General features: G+C 39.7%; 1 protein-coding gene across 2 annotated transcripts in view; it reads right to left on the reverse strand.

Moving 5' to 3' along the window:
* The window catches only part of LOC121959191 (breast cancer type 1 susceptibility protein homolog), a 30,663-nt gene that overhangs the window by 9,363 nt on the left and 772 nt on the right, over positions 1-20,528 (reverse strand). Inside the window, exons 6-17 of one of the 2 annotated variants that reach the window (XM_042508407.1) lie at positions 20,309-20,439; positions 17,476-20,151; positions 16,454-16,527; positions 15,368-15,503; positions 15,112-15,169; positions 10,487-10,590; positions 8,714-8,916; positions 8,542-8,629; positions 6,659-6,736; positions 6,429-6,469; positions 5,794-5,877; positions 1,070-1,127 (exon numbers count right to left, since the gene is read on the reverse strand). In XM_042508407.1, coding sequence (XP_042364341.1) covers positions 1,070-1,127; positions 5,794-5,877; positions 6,429-6,469; positions 6,659-6,736; positions 8,542-8,629; positions 8,714-8,916; positions 10,487-10,590; positions 15,112-15,169; positions 15,368-15,503; positions 16,454-16,527; positions 17,476-20,151; positions 20,309-20,439 — 3,731 coding nt within the window. Of the gene's footprint in view, positions 1-1,069; positions 1,128-5,793; positions 5,878-6,428; positions 6,470-6,658; positions 6,737-8,541; positions 8,630-8,713; positions 8,920-10,486; positions 10,591-15,111; positions 15,170-15,367; positions 15,504-16,453; positions 16,528-17,475; positions 20,152-20,308; positions 20,440-20,528 lie in introns of both variants that reach the window. The other variant, XM_042508406.1, reaches the window with a different exon arrangement.

The raw sequence follows: 20,528 nt of genomic DNA on the forward strand, positions 1-20,528 counted from the left end.
GCAGAGTCTCTCCCCCTCTGTGCCGCTGCCTGCATGACCGCAGCTGCCTGCACCAAAAAATAGCTTGAGAGTCAAGAGCACTCACTCCGCAGCAAAATCTGGGAACCAAAACGTCGCCAGAAGTACACTACACAGCACACTAACTAGCAAAGACATAAAAAAAAAAGACTGCTCTTTTTTAACCAGTCTCAGTCAAATGAAGAGTCTCCAACTGATGATTCATATCTCTGAATCTCAAGGGTCAGCCCTAATAGCCAGCGAGAGAGATAAGTCTGCAAGGAGAGTCAAGAAGTGGCTGACAGTGTAGCCAAACCAGGGCTGGAAATTACTGTTTTTTGACCACCTGCCACTCTGGCTGGTGAAAAATCTACCAGCCACACATCAGATTACCATTGCTTTTTTTGGCTGGTGAGTGAGGCAAACCTAGCAGCCACTTACATATTTTACCTGCATTTGGCTGGTGGCTGGTGCTAATTTCCAACCCTGTGCCAAACAACAGTGAACATTTAAGCCCTTGAGGCTAACATTAGCTACCATATTACAGATACTGAAACTGAGAGTTAAACTCTTACCTCTGGTTCTCATTTAAATATACAACCCATGTCTCCAAAACCATTTTCTCATACAGACTACAGACTCCGTTTTAGTTTTTTTTTTCACAGTTAAGCATCATTACAGCACGGTGTCGCATTGCATCTGTCTCCATGCTGTTTGAATCTGCTACTCCATGAGATCGCTTAAAGTGGTGTATTTTTCCATCTGCCATGATAATCTTATTATAATATATCGTGTAGTGTGTGACGCACCTTTATTTTGTTTGCATGTTTGAGATTAGAGGGAAAAACAGCTATGAGGTTTCTCTTTTTTTCTGTAATGGAACCTTATTTCAAAATTAGTTAGGATTTTAAAACTCCTGCAGTCTGAGCCCAGCTTAACAGACCTGAAACGTTCTGGCATGACAAAAATCTTTATACAGATTAGTTAGATTTCTCAGTAATTCCCTGGTCCACTTTGCAATTTACGTAAATGTTACATGTAAAGTACATGTCATGGTGCTGATGTGATTTACCTGTCGTCATGTCTGTAAACGGCCCTTGGAAGCAGATCTTGTAGCCCTTCATGAGCAACTAAAGAGAAAAACAAGATACAAAGTAAGGATGAAATTATCTACTGTGAGATGTCTGAAAAATCTACAGTAAAACAGGACATTTATTCAATGAATTTAACCTGCGGACAATGTTCAGTCATACTGTATGTGAGCAGCCGTAAAAATACAGCTAAGTTTGAACTCTTCACCTGTATGAAGGGTGACATTGGTAAAGCTCAAACACTTGAAGCATATCAAATTCCAACACGAATTTGTAACTTATTGAAGGGAAAAAAAAGACCTTGTTCATTTTTTGCTCTCAATGTAACACCGTAAAATCAGAGATGAGCTGAACAGAAACAGAGCCACCTTCCCCCAGGTAATATCACGCTTTAAGCAAGCAAAGAAAAATGGCCAGCCCAGCACCAGGGGCACATGGTTTTATTACACTCAGGGTCAATAAGCTTGCCTGAAATGGGAATGTAAAATTGTTTCCCTTGAACCATGGTAAGAGAGGAAATGTGTGACAAACATCCTGGTCTCAAATACAGTGTGTGGCTGGGTGGAAGCGTTTGGTAAGATAAAACATCCAAGCTGCTGAAGAGAGAAATACTAATTTCTCACACCTCCCTGTCTGTCCATAATGATCATTAGCCAGAGGTGCTTGGTGAGATGAAAAAGTGTTTCTGTTACAGATTTTTAATTTAGACAACACCTAATGTCCTTCAGGAGGTATTAGAGTGTGTGATGTGATAACGTGCCCACCCACACACACACACACACACACACACACACACACACAGACAGTTTCTTTGACTGATTTCCTGCACATCAACATTCTGGTGACAGACTCAGTCCTGACACTCCATTTCATCTGTTAGTCTGTTTGTCACAGCGGTGCAGGTGACAGAAAGTGAGTATGAACAGCACAATCTGTCTGGCTCCATCACAGCGCCGCCGCTGCGATGAAGTCACTTAAATAAGCCTGAAATTACTAGCTAATTCAATTAGCGAGGTTCTTCAAAGGCAGCGATACGGCCAACATGACATCTAGCCATTTCTAATTTTCCCCCTCAGTGGCAACAGAACCGGTCCTGCTGGCCTTACACCAAGAAGAAAATTACCATTAGCTTTTTACAACAGGGCCTCAGCTAAGAGGCTGGTGCAATAGTAGGAAACAGGTTCAAGTTCTGTTTGTTATTGGGACATTTGATTTGATTTTCTTCATTGGAGCAGACTGTTCTTTGTCGTTGGACATTGTGCTTTCACAAACAACAAGAAAGGCAGTAATTGTGTTTTCTTTCTCTCTCTGAATCAGGTTTTTGTTTTAAAGGGGACCTTTTATATTATACATTCCCACTGAGTAATTTAATGTTGAAAACACCTTCGATAAATGTCTATTTTTTTCTTCTATTTGTTTTTAGTGAAGTGAAGGTTTAGTAGACCTCTAGTCTCAGTTTACATGAAAGGGTAAATAGAATTTGTGTTAATGACAAAAAATAAACATTTATTATGTAAACGCTGTGGTATGCAGTACTTTTGTTAATCGTTTACAGGTTTCTATGTATTTTTAATATATTTAATGATTGTTTTAAGATGGTCTAAAATCGGGCTTTATGTAGCTGATAAATCTTGGTCTATAACAAGGCTAAAGCTTGGAGACGATGTTTAAATGACATTTGTTGCTCATTGGGTTGTGTTTATTAAAGGTGGGCATTTGAAGTCATCTCCATATTCAAGTATTCAATATGTGATAATTTCTCTTCTGTCTGGACCTTGAAATAATGATTAAGGAGAAATATGGACTCCGTAACTGGACCAGTTGGGAACCACTGCCTCTATAATTTAAAGCTTTTATTAGGGACTTTTCAAGGTAGAAAACAACGCTGTACTCTGTTACTCTCCAGCTGCAATGAAGGTGCAGTCACACAGAAGGCACAGATGCTGAAGCCCCAGACATGCCAACCAATCAGAGCAGACTAGACTTTTTCAGAAGGGGGGCTTAAGGACACAGGTGCTAAAACAAAGCGATTCATACAGAGGGTGAATACTGGTGTTCCACCTCAGACAGTATGATGAAAATAAAGTGTCTTTTGACATTGAAGCATGTAGGTCCCGTCTAAGAAAGCCAACTGGTTTCAAACCAGTCAGTTCAGGGACACAGGTGACTGTTGTTGACATGTTTCAGGTGTTGAGATCATAATCTTTATAATACAGTGTGCTGATAAGTCTGACTGACTGGACTGGTGTCAGTCATGCAGAAAAAGCAAATAGATAATAATGTCAGTTATTCTGACAAAGGTCTTTGTGGGCCAAAGGGGTGGATGAAATGGAGAGCAAGCAGATTAAAAGCATTTATATAGAGAAAAAGAAGAGGGGCCTCTTCACTGCGCGCTGTATGCTCTGCTCCGTTCTGGGCAGTTTGCTTCACCACCTGTTAAATTACTCTTTCATGGTCGCATCCTGCCACTCCAGTGGTCTACGAAGCAAAAAAATACAACTGCACTGGTTCAATTCTGGCCAGAAACCTTTGATAAAAATAAATCTCTGAATATCCTATCCTGTCTAATAAAGGAAAAATGCCTGAAAACTTCATTAACTTTTAATGTTTCTGACAGACTCAGTACATCATCTGCCTACAGGAAAGGTGAACTTTATATTAGCTTAGTTTTTGTGATCAGATTTTAACAAATGCTGCTGCTTAGCTGAGGCCAGTTGCCATCTCATCCATCAGACTCTGTGGTTAGTCTTTGCCTCACAGTGCCATCCCACAATTGTTTCCTGACTCATTGTGGTTAAGCCAGACTATGGATTAGGTTGTGCCAGACAACATTAAGAGTCCACTGTAAAAGACACGGCAGTTCCTTGAACATGAAATCTTCTACACCTTATTGTGTTTACCTTCCCAGGGTGGGACTGCAGTAAATTCTGAAAGTCTGAAACTAAGCTGGAACAAATGCTTGACATTAATCTTTGTTTTCAAGGTCCCCAACAAAAGAATTATGAAATGATTGCTCTAGTATCTGGACTGTGATTTTTTTTTTTGTGTGCTCCAAATTGTTAATTTTTTTCTTGTAGTTTGGAGAAGCAGAAAACCACATCGTCATTTAAATGTTGGTTCAGTATTGAGTTAGCAATCAATGTGATGACAGTTGTGAGGCCGTTCGCTGATGTTTTTTTGGCTTCTGTCAACCATTTCTGATCAAACCACACCCATACAATCCTGATGAATCAGATTAGTTGAGTGTTTCAGTTTTAAAGCGGGAATCAGAATTAACTTGTCATTATGAAGTAAATGTTGATTGCACAATGTAATGGCTTTAGAATAATGACACCATTTGCATTTAGATTGGCTCCTATAAGACTCACTTTCACTGAGCAAATCTGTCTGCTACTGGGTTATGACTTGAATTAGACTTGAATTACGGCACAAAGGAAGTGCGTCAACTAAAACAGGAAATAGATACCACTTTTATTGGATAAGAACCAAATAGTACCTATGTAAGTTTTTTATAATAAAAATTCCCAGTAGCAAAAATGGCAGACAATGGAACAACCTGTGGAGGACAAGATGCAGTGTGTCCTGTGTTGTTGGCATATGCTAAGCTCTGAGGAAAATGGAAAGCAATTTGGTGGTCTTTGTGACAGCAGCAGCAAAAATAAAAAGGGGTGGGAGAGTAATCTGTTTCAACTTCAAACTGTAACTTTCAACAATGCTTAAGGATGTTTTTTCTGAACTTTAAATTTGATTGCTGCTAATTTAGTTATGATGAATATTCAGGCTTCTAGAGAAACACTTAAAGGGAATCTTTGCTGATTTCCAACCAGCTCTGTGCTGATTAACTGTACTGGCCTCCAACTGAGATGTCTGAAATATGGCAAAGCTTCCCTTTAGGATAACAGCATTATATTTACTTCTCTTACATAAACAATTAGAGATGTGTGCAATAAGTTAAATTGAAGATTGAACGTCGCTACCCTCGCTAGTTGGTATCAGAATTACAAGTCAGTTAAACCTATTATTAAGACACCCAAAGAAAAATGGGAAGCGTCTGGATCAGCATGTGAGACTAACGGTTCTCACAAACATGCAGCCGCAGACTCAATGGATGGAGCCGCATTTACTGGACAGATACAAGTCTGCAACTGTCCACAGAGGCTCAATGTGGAAACTATGTCCGAGCCTCACACACACGCGCACCAGCTGGATGTCTTCTTGCTAGGCTGAAGAAGAGAGGAGCTTTTGGGCACACAGAAGATCCCAACAATCCTGGACTTATACATGTGTGTCAATCTGCATACACACCTATGCATAAAAGAGTTACTGCATGAGTGTGTGTGCTTTCCGGTAGAGATGAGTCCAAGGTTGTAGGATAATGTGTAATATCTATAACGCATGGTGCAAAGTGCCACTTATTTCAGCAGCATTTAAAATATGACATAGTTCTAAAAAAATAAATGTGAATTATGCAATTTCTTTTTGGACAATTTTTAATGTTTTCTTATTTTTAGACTTAGATTGAAATTTTAACTTCCATTTGACAACAGGGAAATTATTCATTTTTTAAAAATCATTTTAATTTATCTAACATTTTATAGAATTGTTATTTGATTGTGCAATTATCAAGTAATGTATATATGAAGATTAGACATAAAACATTGAACCCCCCCACACACACCTCCCGTTCTGTGTGTACGGGACTCACATTATTGTCTTGAGTGGTACGAGCTCTCATGGGGCCCTGGTGGTTCGGTCCATTCACCACATCACCTCTCACTTCAAAGGCACTCTGTTGGAAAACAAAGCAAACTGACATCAGTAGGTATGCACTGAGTACATGAACCTCATTCAGCAGTATAAAACCTGTCCTTCTGCTATTAGCTTTTAAATAAGTGAAGCAATTTCTCTCATCTCATAAAAGGTTTGATTGTACGCTGACAGAGAGCTAATATAATTTCATTTATTTCAAGGGTCAGATTTGCTCGTAAGAGTCGGCTGAACATTCTTCAGTTTGACAGAGTTCATCTCATAATTGTGCGGAGTTAATCTCTCCATTCACTACATGATGCATCAAAATGCTTAAAAGCTTGCCTGGAACACGGAGAAATAGTTTTAAATTAATGACGATGCTAAACAAAGCTTGGCAGAGTCTTATAGTCACATAACACAGAACCAGATGCAGCTATCCCTAAAGCAAATTGATTTCAAATAATCTATGAGGTATCGCAGGGAACCACATGAAGACATTCATCATGTAGCCTTAATTCCACATCGAGACATACAGAGATGCAGGAGGAAGTCAACGGCACACAAATTCTCAGCACACACAGGCGAGCCTACCTCATCTAAGAGTTTCTTTTGTTTGAAGCACTCTGAAATCCCTGCGGAGGGGTAACAAAAAAAAACCTTATGAGCTCATTGTCAGAAGCACAAACACTTTTCTGGTGGCTACTGTATTATGCAACACGCCTTCTATTCCAGCCCCTCCACATCATGCTGTTCAGTATTTAGAGTAATTGTTGTAAACATATCAGTGATGGAGTTTGACAATGAAGTAAATCAGGACTTACACTGGAAGCTCACCACCCACTTCCTGCCTGCGATGCCAAAGAAGTACTTCAGCGTACGCTCACAGACCAGTTGTTCATCTGGCAGAGAGGAGAGAAGAAACAGTGATGTGTGAAAAGATGCGCGAGTACATGTACACACAGAACACCGCTTGATAGGAAACTTTAAATTTAAGAGTTGGAAATGAGGTATAATTTGCTTGCTTGGCCATTTTCTTGTGTACTGTTGCCATTGCAACCTTTGTAGCAGGCTGACTTCCGCGTAAACAAACCAACTTAAGGCAAGCTGCGAACTCACATAAGTGAGTAAAATGAAAGAGCTAAACAGGTTAATAAGAGGTAGTTTTGTGCAGTAATGTGTAGAATATTCACCAGGGGAAGTGCGATATGTCCTGAGTTAGTGTGTAATGTTGACAACTGTGAGGTCAATCATGTTTAGCATGTAAGTTACTTTAAGAAAATACTTTTTGAATATCACCACAGTATGTTTGCAGGACACATCTTGGTGAGTGTTCAACACGGTAATTTTACTTTTATTAGAATACGTCTTTGGACAGATGAGAAATGCATTGCTTACTGCTGGAGGACGAACATTCACCAACTTGGCACAGGTGGATATTGGACAGGACTGCTTGTGACGTTGAGCAAAATAACCATGTAAAGTTCGGACAATTTAGCAAAATCTGGGGTGAGTTCAGGGATTCCATAGAAAGGTATGGTCTTAGTACTGAATGAACCACTGAATACAATATATAAAATTATTGATTTTCTGTACTAACAGAAATGCATTTTGCAATGCATGCAATATCATCCCATTTAGAAAAGGGTGATACTGCCTTTATTAAAATGTTGTGTCATATGTGAATAATGTAGAAAACTTAAACACTAAATGTTTTTTTAAAAAGGAAATAGTCTGTTTTTTCACAATTAACACACTTTATAGCATGCAGATACACACAGATAATGTGTGAAAAAAATACGTGCATGCTGTTAGAGACGATGAAAGCTTTAATTTGACGCAAAATAAAGCACAATATATGGCTCTGACTATTGCCCACTCTTCCCAGAAATTACTTTTTTACTGTGTTATCCTTTATGCTGCTTAAATTTTAATCACTTAGGTAAATCCTAGTGTTAATGTATTGTAAAGAACTATGAGCTCTTTTAAACTGCGCCATCACTTTAGGAATGAACACAGCCGAAAACTTAGAATAGCTTTTAAATCACGGTTGATCAGCAGGTCAGAAGTTATCCCTCCTTCAAGAAATATAGTGATTATCCACTGATTTGTATTCCAGACAGGAACTTAACTGCCCGCTATTGATGTGCCTTTAACATAACTTCATTTCAAATGGTTATTATTTTATGCTAATGGTTAGAGAGGGACCCCTCCTGCTCCTTCCCAACCTTTAACCACAAAGATCAAGCATCCCAGTGTTCCCATTTTTTGGTTACCCGGGAAACAGCTGCCATTAAAAAAAAAGGCTTCTTAAACAGTGACAGTTAATATGGTGCTTTGGAGACAGCGAGCTCTGAAATTAAAAATAATCTATCAGAGAGGGTAATTAGCAACAAGCGGATGAATGGAGGAGAGAGTGTGTGGGCGAGAGAGAAACAGAGAGCTTATCTCCAAGGAGCGCTTTAAAAGACGCACAAAACAAGCTGTAACTACATGTAAGGAGAAAATGTACTTCTGGAAATGCAAATGTTTCTGCTCAAGAAAACATTGAAAAACAGGACAGAGGAAGATTTGAAGTGTGGTTTTGAATAGCCGCTTTAACTGCTCAACTGTGAATCAAGTCCAGTGGATCAATTCAAAACCTATGATAGTTATAGTCTTAACTGAATAAAGAGTTTCCATACATTCACACTGCTTGCATACTCACCTGTGTGCATGATGATATGGGTCACCTCGGGCGTTACCCTGGAAACCACACGGGCACCAACTCGCTTAGCAAACTTTTTCACCATTATCTACAGGAAACCACATCTTATTGGTTAATGTATCCTCATATGGCTGAATAAACACATGTATTGATTGAATGTGTGAGTGGGCACCTGTTCATTGGGGTTTAATCCAGATGACACGAGCACCATCTTAGTTTCACTTCTATCTTTCGGAGGAGTGTTATTTTCTTTGTCTTCTTGTCCATTTGATGGTGAGTCATTGCTCTTTAATGTTTTAGCTGCTGAACTTGAACAGGGCATCTTTGAGGTTCCCGAGCCTTTAACACTCGGCCCTGTGTGCGAGGAGTGCTGCACTGCTGAAGAGAGAGGCAGAGAAAACAAATAGAAAGAAAGAGTCAGCAACAGTTAGACTGAACTTAATCTGATCAGACCCATTTCTCATAAATTGGGTATCTTTGGCGCCCTGACGCACTGAGCTGACAGCCTGCCATCGGTCAATGTTGGGCTGTTGTTGAGCGTCTGTCGCTCTAGTTTTTGTGGAGTGTCCCACGCTGTTGGCACTAATCACTTGGCACTTTCTTTTGGCCGATTCAGCATGTTGAATCGGCGTCAGAGACAGTGAAGCCCGTCAGTGAATGAAATCACACTGACTGGCAGTTCAGCTCAGTTCACAAGAAAAGAAATTTAAATGATGAAAGCAAACAAACAACTAGACAAGAGGGCATGATATCAATTCAACCTTGTCGGAAAAGGTAAAATTATTTTTTGGCTATTTAGCTCTTAAGCAGAAATGGTTCATAATTGTTTGTTTCATTGTACGTTAACATATGGTAAATATTCTTTGGTCTTTCAACATCAGGTTGTGTTGTTAATGTGCTAACTGTCTAAATAGTGCTCTGAATCCATCCTGTCAGTCTTCCTGTTTCTCTTCTTTGAATGATGAATACAGATTTCTGTCCCATGCTGATATGGAGAGTTATTTCTCCTCATGCATATGCAGAGTGTGTGTGTTATTTGGCCACTGGCTGTAGTCTGTACGGTGTGTTCAAGCAGGGAGCGACAGGTTATCGGCCTGGATGACATCGGGGGCCGATATCTGACATTTTGCCAATTATTTGTATCAGCATTTTTTTTAATGATCACCTGTAAAATGAATTTATTAAAAAGTGCAAAGAAAGCATCAGCATGGGAGGAACTTTTACTTTGTAAAACATCAGGGAACTATTTTCATTTATTAATTTTTTACTTGACTTTATAAAAAAAAAAGTTGTTGGGAACTTGCTGTATATGACGTTGAAAGTTTCAGTTGTGATTAAACATTTGCTAAAAGCATTTAAACAAAGTTTTGTGTTGGAGTTTGTTATATTCCAAATTCTACATATTGACAAATGGATTTTCAATTTTACTGTAAATGCATATCGGTTCCAAATACTGATTATTGGTATCATTAACTCCTAATAATCAGTACTGGTGGACCCCTATGTTCAAGTGCACCTTTTTGGGTGAGACACAGGTGACGTGAGGTGAAGCAGCAGACAGCAGTCCTCCAATGTCTGTTTTTTTTCCCACACAAACACAGTTTGTTACACGGAGCTTAACCTTCATTAACCACACAGTCAGGTTACCACGCACCAGGCAAACCACTTAAACGCTGCTCAACTCAGTCAAACCAAACATCGCTGGCATACTAAAAACATTCATAGAAGCAACAAATAGCTACTCTCTTCAAGCGGCAGAGGTCATATAAACCTCTTATATCTGTACTCAGAGAATCCAAGTGGAATCATCACATTTTGAAAAAAACTAACACTATAGACAATATCTAAAATGTGTCTTACTACTTATATGCTTCTGGGAGACTGAAATGCATTGATTATATATTTGAATAAGATGTACTTTCCAGTACTACAGTAGTAGTCTTACCCATCTCTGCACAGCTGCCATGCTTTGACACACTGGGCTGTGTGACCGTGTTGCCATCGGATGATGTTGTGTTGGGCTCTCGCTCTGCTTCTGGAACAGCTTTCCTGCAGAGGAGACGTGTACATTAACTTAAGAAGGAAATAAGGCAACATCATGTAGATGGTAGGTTAAATTGTCAATGCTACAACAGGAATGTACTCCAGTGATCTGCAAGGTCAGTATTGTGGCATATAAAGGCATTTTTCTATTTAGTACTATTAAGCTGCAGTTTTCAGCTAGATTTCTGAAACTGCATTTGAACTTTAGTATTTTGTTAATGCTGAGGACGAAAAATGTCAGAGCAAATCCTGCCTAAATATTCTAACAATAACATCCAACCGCAGACTGGACTCTTTTAATGGATATCACACAGAAAAACACTACAAAACCCAAGAAAGTTCAGTGTATAGGTAAATTCTTTTTGAAGTGCTCCGCTGTCAAACATATCTTAACTGGATTGGCTTTACTAATTTGTGTGTACTTTCTCTCAGGATACCGTGCATTCAGAAATAAAATTAAAACAGTGACACTCTTTTTAATATCCAAGGCTCTAAAAAACACCTGCACACACATTTGTGCATGTAAAATTTGAGATGTGCACATAATTCTGAGCTCTTCACCAGCAGTGCACATAACTTGGTACAGAAAATGTTGTGGAGGGCTTCCATTTCCATTTCCTTCCATTCATGCACTGACTATGAAACTGACGCGAATTGACTACTCTCACACGCTCTCATGCCACACATATATTTTTCCATGAAGTGAAAAAAATATGCATAACTCATAATGCTGTAGCTCAAAAAGAGGACACTGACAAGACAGACACAATAGTGTCAAAAACGCAGTAAAGCCAGGCATGGCTTGTTTTTTTAATGCACATCTTTTTGTGCTGCTACAGTAAAGATACTTGGAGCAGCAAAAAGGACAAAGAAAGACTCACATTAAAGCAATACTTTATTACACAATAGGTCTTATCAAATAAGTGATGACAAGAATAAGGTTCTCTTATGATAATCTTTTTAAAAGTCATAACAGATTTTGCTGAGAAGTGCAATGAATTTCTGCTAAAAATGTTCCTATGATCATATAAAACTTGAAATCAGTTATTTTGTTATTTTATAACACGCTGAAAAATTGGTGCATGCCATTTTAAAAGTTACATGTACCGGCGCATGTCCACTGATTAAAACGTATTTCGGGCTCTGATATATGAAATAAAACGATGACTATATGGATAAAACTATCTCAGCTTTAATTTGAAGGTGTTTGCATCCACATTTTATAAACAGAAATTGTCTCCTAATTATAGGGAAGAGATAGTGGCAGGCCATGGTATTATCGAACGTCAATATTATGTCTAAATCCTTTGCAGTCAATGATTGTCTAAAGTCATCGATCCACAAACATTAGCAGATACGTGTAATCTTCTCCTGTGAGGATCTGACTGCAGCCACATCCACTTGTTGCTCGTTTCAGTCTCAGTGAGTGAAACACGTTATAAAACCTGCATTGTCTTTTCTGTCTGTTTAGGGTCATTATTGTGCTGCATTGCTCTTAGAGAAGAGGATTATGAGCCCCTGAAGCTGAACAGCAGCAATTTAAACTCAGTCATTGTTTCTTTTCATATCAAAAATGCTGGAGTAGAACCAAACAATAAAAACACAACATTGTCCTTACACTCCACTGTGAGGTTGTATAAGGCAGGAAGATGTAAATGTGGGATCAGGCCTTGCTATTGGCAGAAACTCCATATCCAGTTACTCATGTCCTTTGTTATCAACATATTACAAGCTGTTTTATAACTCAAACATAGAAAGTTTTGCAAGTTTCTTTCCTTTGTTTTCTTTTGGGTTTCTTTTTTCACGGGAATACTGATGCCTGGCAGTGTGCCTGTGTTTAAATTACCTGCACTGAAGTGATAATGGCTCATTGAAAACTTGTCATATACTCCAGTGGCGACCATTCTTTCCGATTTCACCAGTGCACTCATGGAGCATTTGCTTTTTAATTTAGAACTTGTACAGCTAAAGCCCTCCTTGTTTTCATCAGCTGTCTTTTTCCATCTCTCCCTCGCCTCGAGGACAGCACTTAGAAGCCTGCGAGGCGAGGGGTTTTCGGGGGGGGGGGGGGGGGGCAGTCAAGCAGGAGAGATAAATTACTGTGGCAACACAAGTTTTCCTCTAAGTGCTCTAAATGACATATAAGATGCAGTCAGTAATGACTTTTTTATTCTCCGCAGCATAAGCAGATTCTGGGTTCATTAGTGAGATTATCCGCCTGTCCTCTTGAGATGCATCACCCTCTGAGAACGAGACTAGTAGCAACACACAAACACTCGCTAACTTTCATCCTCAGTTACAGACTGAAAGAGACCAATTACATGCCACTTGCTCCAGTTATTGTTCTGCTTAATACGGCTGTATTGAAATATGGCTCAATTTGAAATGTATTAAGAATGTACACAATCCTCAGAGGAGAGAAATACAACCCACTGAGGCAGATATTATTTCATTAGATTTGTTACTGCGGTCAGGTTTGACATTAAGGATTGTCAGAGCTGATTGTTTAACTGGCCAATTGACCAAAAACAAACCGGCCGATCACTGAAGCTTCATATTTAATGGCCAGATATGAGCGTTATTGATCTTCTAATCTAAATCTCTGGCAGGAAGGGGAGAAGCAGATTTCCCAGAATGCCAAATTACGATTTTAACCTATATGTACTTCATAGGCACTGACAGTTAACACAAATTGTATATATATAATGCCAATGGTAGGACCATAAAGGTCACAAATAGTGACAAACCTCCTGATCATTTTCAATAACAACATAATCAGACAAATGCATAGAGACTTGCAAACTTGTAGGAAAGAAGAGAGTCACCCTGTAGAACCGGCTCCAAACTGTCCTGAGAATCATTAAGCTGCGATGTTATCAGCTCCTCTGATCGTTCATACTGCAAACAATGACTTAGTGCTGGGAGGCACGCTTTCATGTTGTCATGTTAGACGACAGATAAGGCAGCGTTTACTCATAGTTTGACTGTGGTCATACACTTGGCCGAATAATTAAAAGCTTCATTCATAACATTCAAATTCTGAATCAATATTTGAATGCTGTGCAGCTTTTATTTGGTTACTTTTTTGTTTTGCATTTCTATTCATTCTGTTACAACTTTGTATTTCTGCACAGTGGCAGATAAAAACTAAGCAACACTAACATTATTAGTCAGTGTTTACCACAGGATGAAAATATATGGTGGGGCAGCAGAACGCCAGCCACTTTCAATGTGCCCGATGTGAATAGTCCAGCTCCAAAAATCTATTTGTGGCAGCAGATGTTTTAATTGTAGTGGCCCGTCACAAATAAATGAAAGCAAGAGAAATGTAGAATACTATCAGGCTTTCCCACACATTCCCACACCACAATCAAAACATCTGCTGCCCCATACTGAGTTTCAAGTTTTGGAGCTGTACAGTTTATTAGGAGCACATCACACTGTCAAAACGCAGAGCGTACTTTGGGCAACAGATGGAGCAGCAGAACTTCAAGGACAGTGGAAGTGAAACTTAGTCATTCATCCTGCTGAGTCTAAAAGTTTCTATGCAGCAAGTCCTCCTCTCATCCATTGATTTGATTTGATCACCTGTGATAAGATCGACTGATCAATTATCAGCCCTTTGTCTCAATTTCCACAAACTACTGCTGAGGAAAAAAACAACTCATGAAGAGTTCTACCTGTGCTGCATTCACGGATCCACAAACCCGTCAGGAGAGAGAAGGGACACAGAATGACATGAGGGGAGAAAAAAAACTGAAAACTTTTTCTTAATGGAATATTGTGCTTCAGTCCACGTTGGCTGGTGCTTTTTCAAAAGCATCTTCACGGTGAGGTCAAAAAACTGTTTGCTCCTCCGCTTGCCGCACACAAAGTGAGGCAGGCAGCTGTAATAACAGAGCTGTCTAACAGTAATCTAACAGCACCATAAATTACATTTATATAACCACAATAACAAAAGCTTCCCCTTTGGCTCTAACACTATTATAGTGAAATAAATTATATTCATTGAAGAAAGTTGATTTAATAAATAAAGAAAAACTAATTTCTGCCTCTGAATCACTTTATTCAGATAGAGGATTTTTTTGGGGGCTTGTTTTTTTTTTAAAGGCATGACTTAAAAAACTATGACGGTAGACAGTGGAAGCTTTATTTGAAAGCCTCATTAGAAACTTTGAATGTAAAAACACCCTTGCTTTAACCCTTTTTATACATGATGCCTGTCATTTCAGTTGGACAATTTAGTTTCCCCATATCAAAATTTAAGCATTGACTAAATCACAGACATGTACTATACTGTGCTTTGCATATTTTTGTTGCTAAAAATGTTCTCTTGATATATATATAAATATACAAAAAAATTTACTTGGTGGTTGTTTTATTTATTTTCTTCTACTATATATATACTTTTAATCTTACCTGTTAGATTGGAGAAATAATTTCAGGACAAAAAGGGTAAAAATATCTGAGAAGAAATGAATTTCTACGCACCAGTAGTAAAAGTCTAGTCTACTATGTTTTACTTACTGGTCTGCACCGTGGCCTGTGTCCTGCTCACATGGGAGGGGTCTCTGTATGTCTGAGCCTGGGGACACAAAACAATCAGAAGCTCTCAACACTTCCACAAACCTAATACTAAACTAACTAAAAAGAAAGACTTTACTTTGTGCTAACAGATATGCATGTTCCTACTTTGCATTTATGAACTTTTAAAGTTTTAATCAGTTAATCAACTAATCATGCCAGCTCTAAAGTAACTACTTTTCATTTCTAATCGGCTCACCTGTAGTTTTGCTGCTCTGGTCTGTTTTTGAGGGAACTTCTTTTGCAGGACTTCCTTCTTTCTCCTGCAGCACCTCCGACACCAGAGCCATCAACTTCTCCAACCTCACCAGCTCCTTCTGCATTTCAATCTTTTGCTAAAAGAAGCAACATCTTATAATTACAAATGATTCACACGCTTAAATAACACACAGGGAAGGGGATAAGAGGAAAAGGAAGGGACACATGCTGGCTGCACATTTGGTGTCTTGCTTTGACATATGAAAAACAATAACAACTGTCAATCAGTGAGGACGACACCAACACTCAGGCTGTTAGTCACTGTTGGAAAGGAATGGATGCTTTTTTAGCACTAAGTGTAGAGAATATATGGCAGAGTAAAGAGAGAGAGAGAGACAGTGATTATATAAAACTTAGGGTGATCAAAGAGCAAAAGAGAGAGGAAGTGACAACAGCTTTTTCAACTGGTGCTGGTTTGGAGAAACAGAGTCTATTGTTGAAAAATGCATAATACTAATACTTTAAACTTCATCCTTAAAGCTGAGCGCACACGTGCATTGATTATGTCTACAGGCACACAAACACGCAGCACAATAACACCAAACCTCTGTGGAGGCTCAGATGTGTGTGTAATCCTGGGCCCTTTCTAAACCCCAGGGTGTGAAACTTAAAACTCCAAGTCAAAGACAGTCGACAGATTAAAGTGAGAGCGCTGGAAGATGGATGAGGTAGAAAACAAGAATCATCTCCTAGGCGGCATTTCCTCTAACGTAAATGAAATGCAATTTAGAAAGCTGCTGAGGGGGACATTTTTTACTGAGAGAGGTAGTCTGTCATCCAGGAGCTGACAGTTTGGTTTGGGGAAAGTGTAGGAGCTGCCCTCTATGGGGCGTAACGTGACGGTGCATCACTGGGATCACAATGCCACCAGGTAATTCTGCACAAGCTAGACAGTTAAAAACTCTGTTAGTAGTAATGCAAAATCATTGGCTGTTCATACACTACATTTGATGCTTTCACAGAGTGTATTTATACAGCAGGATACTATGAATAGAAAAAAAGTAATTGAGAGTATAATCATATTTACCTGTGTGACAAGGACTTCGCTTGAAAATTGTGATGATTCCATGGAAACATGCATGTCATTTACTGGGACTTCGCCTGCAAAGAAGAAATAATCAAATTGCGTTGTGTTAGAACGTTTGAGAAAAAGTATTTTCCCTCCGACATCACACAAATTTTTATGTGTGGGTGGGAAACAACAGAGCAAGCTGTGGCAGAACAAGGTTTCTGCACTCTCGTAAACATCAAATTTAAGAACTTTTCAAGGAGTATCCAGGACATGACTCAAGGTTAATTACTATTACAACGCTGAAAATATTTATAATGGGAACTAGCAGGCTTTACAGAAGCTTACAGGGCTTGAATGTGAAAACACTGAATTGTGCTGTTTTAGTTAGGGCTGGGTATCAGTTCTCAATATTTTTTAAGGTTTCAACAAAATAACTCAGTACCAAGTAGTGCCAAAACTTCTCCAGTCAAACAATACCTGCATTTGATCCCTTTTGTACCTAGCCTGAAAAAGTATAAATATACTATTTGTACGGTTTTGCACGCAGCCAACCACTGCAAGCGATTTAATGTGACATGTGATTGGCCCACTGCCACAGCAGCTACTGCCCGTACAGTCTGTGGTGAGGTCAAGCTGAGCTGGCAGTTCAACGTGCTGAGGTGCCACCAAAATGTTTGAAAGTACAGCTACATAAGATTAATTTAAGACATTTTAATACTAGTTAAGGCCCTACTTTTAAATTAATTCAATGCCTTTATGACTTGTTAAGTATCTGCAGAAACCCTTTTAGTGATGTCAAACAATATAAAAATAACTTCATTGCACAAAATATACAAAATTGAAGCAGTTTGAATGATACATGTCTTTTTTTTCATGTCAGAAAAAGAGGTTTGATATAGTTGTGTATACCTTCAGCTACACCAGTGCACGTAGGCATCCTGTTACTAACAGAGGAGAAGACTTCATGTTTTTCTTTATCTCAGCAGGCTGCAAACCTAAAAACTACAAATTATTTTGGTTACTGAGAATCAACTTACATTCCTCTGGCGTGCCAAACAAGTCCACAGACGCTTGGCTGGAGTTAACACAGTCTGGGCTGGGGCACGGAGGTGGACGGCTCAACTGTTCTTCTCCAGCCGCAGTATCACCCTCACATCTATTAGCTTCACTGCGGTCTCCTTGATCCTTTGTCACGGCAGCGGGAGGAGCTGATATTCCGAAAATTTCTGTCAAAGGCGGCAATCCATCTTCACTGCAGTCTGACTCGGATGAAGACTCGATCCTCCTTGTCCTCTTTCTGGGCATGCTCTTGATGGGGGATTGGGCGCTGAGCTCTTCGCTATCACTACCGTACGACTTTATTTCATGGACAGTTTGTAGAACTGGTGCTTCAAGGCCATCAGGAGTTAAAGACTCTGTGTTTAAAACATTTTTAGAGGTGTTGACTAAATGTTTTCCACTATCTCTAATCTCCGTCTCTTTGCCAGCATCCCTTGCAGTACAACTGAGTGGACTCTGTGCGATCTGAGAACACTTTGAGGGTTCATTTAGCTCCTCGTGCTCAACGGCTACGAAGCAGAGCCCAGAATCTACTACTTGAGGCACAACAGAGAGATGAGGACTTTCTATGTCACGCTTTGTCACTACATTAGGAGTGAGGGTGCTGCGGACACTATTCCGGGAGGCGCAGTTAGCACTGTTGTCAGGGACCGAGGCTTCTCCTACTTGATCGTGTTTCTCAGCAACTGGTTTTCCTGTCAGAGCGGGTGATGTGGAGGGGGAGATCAAGTCACTGCAAGATGAGTTTTCATCGTCTTTTGATGAGTCTTGGTTGCTGACTTCAGATGCTTTCGTATTCATCTGATTTTTTGCAGATTCAACATTTTCTGCTTCTGCACCCTGCGCGTTCTCTTGGTCCAAACTGCGGCTCCTTTTCACATTTGGACCACCAAGATGGAAAGATTTCCTTTTTGTGGCTTTGAAGCTCCTGAGCAGATGCTCAGTGTCCATTTCACTGTCGTTCTTATCCTCCTCATTTTCTGTTTCAGCACACTTTGTCTCCTGAGGGAAGGTTTCCAACTGAGTACTGTTTGAGACCCGATTTGTTGGGTTGTCGCCTTCAGGTGTTGGACCAACCACCATCGCTTCAGTTGGACTTGTAGAGCTAGGGACGAGGGGGACATAACAAGCAGCGCCAACTTCAGATAAAATTTCAGCATTTGGCACTTCAGCAATCGACTCTACAGTTTTTTCTGTTGGTTTCAAAAAAGATGCTCTTTCGCCAGACTCAATATTTTCTATTCCACCCAAGTCTTGATCATAAACACATCCGTTTCTTTCAGCCTCCTTTGTTATGTTTCCATTCTTAGGTGATGCCATATGATCTAATGTTCCACCTTTAGCTTCCTCTGATTGCTTTTCAGAAGTATTGGCCTTCAAGTTTGCCTTTTTGGGACCTCCCTGGACTTCCTCAGTGAAGAGTTGAAGCCTTCTACTTCTCCTTGTTCTCCTTGTGACGGGGATCTCTTGGTCCTCGCTGCTGGGGTAGTTCTCAATATGAACTTGAACTTCTTCAGACCTTGGTCTAGTCTTAGGACTTGTTTTTCCATTCTGAACTCCAACCAGAACAAGGGGTTTTGGCACTCTGGCAGGCTTGCCTTTTTCTAACTTTGTGTTTTTACCTCTCCTCTTGTCTGTTTTCTTTTGCTCAGTAGTTTCTGTGGTTGTTTTAGCTTGCTCTTGCAAATCACTGTCAACCTGCTGCAGACTGTTTCTCATTATTTTCTTTGCATTTCTGTCTGGTTGCTGTTGCTCGATAACATGCACAGGAGAGGGATCCTCACCTTTGCCATTATTTTTGTCACTTTCTGGCAATTTGTTCAACTCTTCCCCATGTTTCTCTCTATCATTTTCCTCTATTTGTTCTGCTTCTTTAAAAAAATCACTGCTGGTTTCATTTACTTCTTCTATTATTTGTTGCTCTGCCTCAACATCACTTTCACTTTTATCTGCAGAGCTTGTATTCGGGATAACATCAGCACGAGTACAAGTATCCTCCTTTTTTCTGGTGGAGACCGCTTGTGTTTCTTTAGTTGCTGATGGCCCGACAAAAACATTAAGTGGAGGAGAAAAAGCCCTGGTCCCTTTTCGTTCTCGTCTGTAGACGGCCCCAAATACCTGATCTTCAAGGGCTTTTGCACGATCCACTCTCGAGAGATTCATGTCAGTGTTGTGTTGCTTGATATCTATTGTTGAGGTCGAAGAGCTGCTGTCAGAGTCATCAGCGTCTTCGTTGGGTTGCTCTACTTCAAGACTTCCCTCAGGTGGAACCTTCATGAGCCACTCAGCAACTTTCTGTAAACTTTTCTTTTGTTTCTCCCCGAGAATCTCGGGCTCAGAATCATTTTTTCGCTTCTTCCTTGAGGACTTTCTTACAGGCTGATGCTCAGTCTTGTCTGGAATTAATGACAGATGGAGGGAGACTTTGTCCAATTTGGGGAGTCCCATTTCATCTTTTGTTTTATGTGTCCATGTCATGTTGTCCACAGCTTCGAACATCTCTGTTTCGACTGGTTCCAAATTATCTGCAGAACTGCGCATTTTCTTGTCAGAAGTTGGTGGGGCTTCCCCGAGGCCACTGTCCAGGCCTTCATTTTCTGTTGCCAAAGGATTTGTGTCTTCAAGTCCCATCAATCTTGCAAATCCATTCTGGGCTAAAAAAATAAATAAGGAATGAGAAAATGAAAAATTATTAACATTTAGGAAGGCAACACACTTTTGAAATTATAAATTATTCAACTATCTTTAAAATAATAGCAAATGGGCCAATAAATTTGAGGTGCACCACCATACAAGCCCTCCAGATTTTACCTGCTATAGTCGAGGAGTGAGACCTTGGAAGATCATCGATGTCGACATTTTCCACATTGTCATGGTCTGTGCCAGGTGTATTTCCAAGTGTCATATTATGACAACGCTTAGAAGCTTCAGCATCTGTGACTCTGGGTGGAGGAAAACACGAGTGAGAATACAAGCTGAGCTTGTATAGTAAATATATTAGCTTTTATTTATTTCAAATGACAGACAAATT

This window comes from Plectropomus leopardus, chromosome 19 (assembly GCF_008729295.1).
Source record: "Plectropomus leopardus isolate mb chromosome 19, YSFRI_Pleo_2.0, whole genome shotgun sequence".
Lineage (NCBI taxonomy): Eukaryota > Metazoa > Chordata > Actinopteri > Perciformes > Serranidae > Plectropomus > Plectropomus leopardus.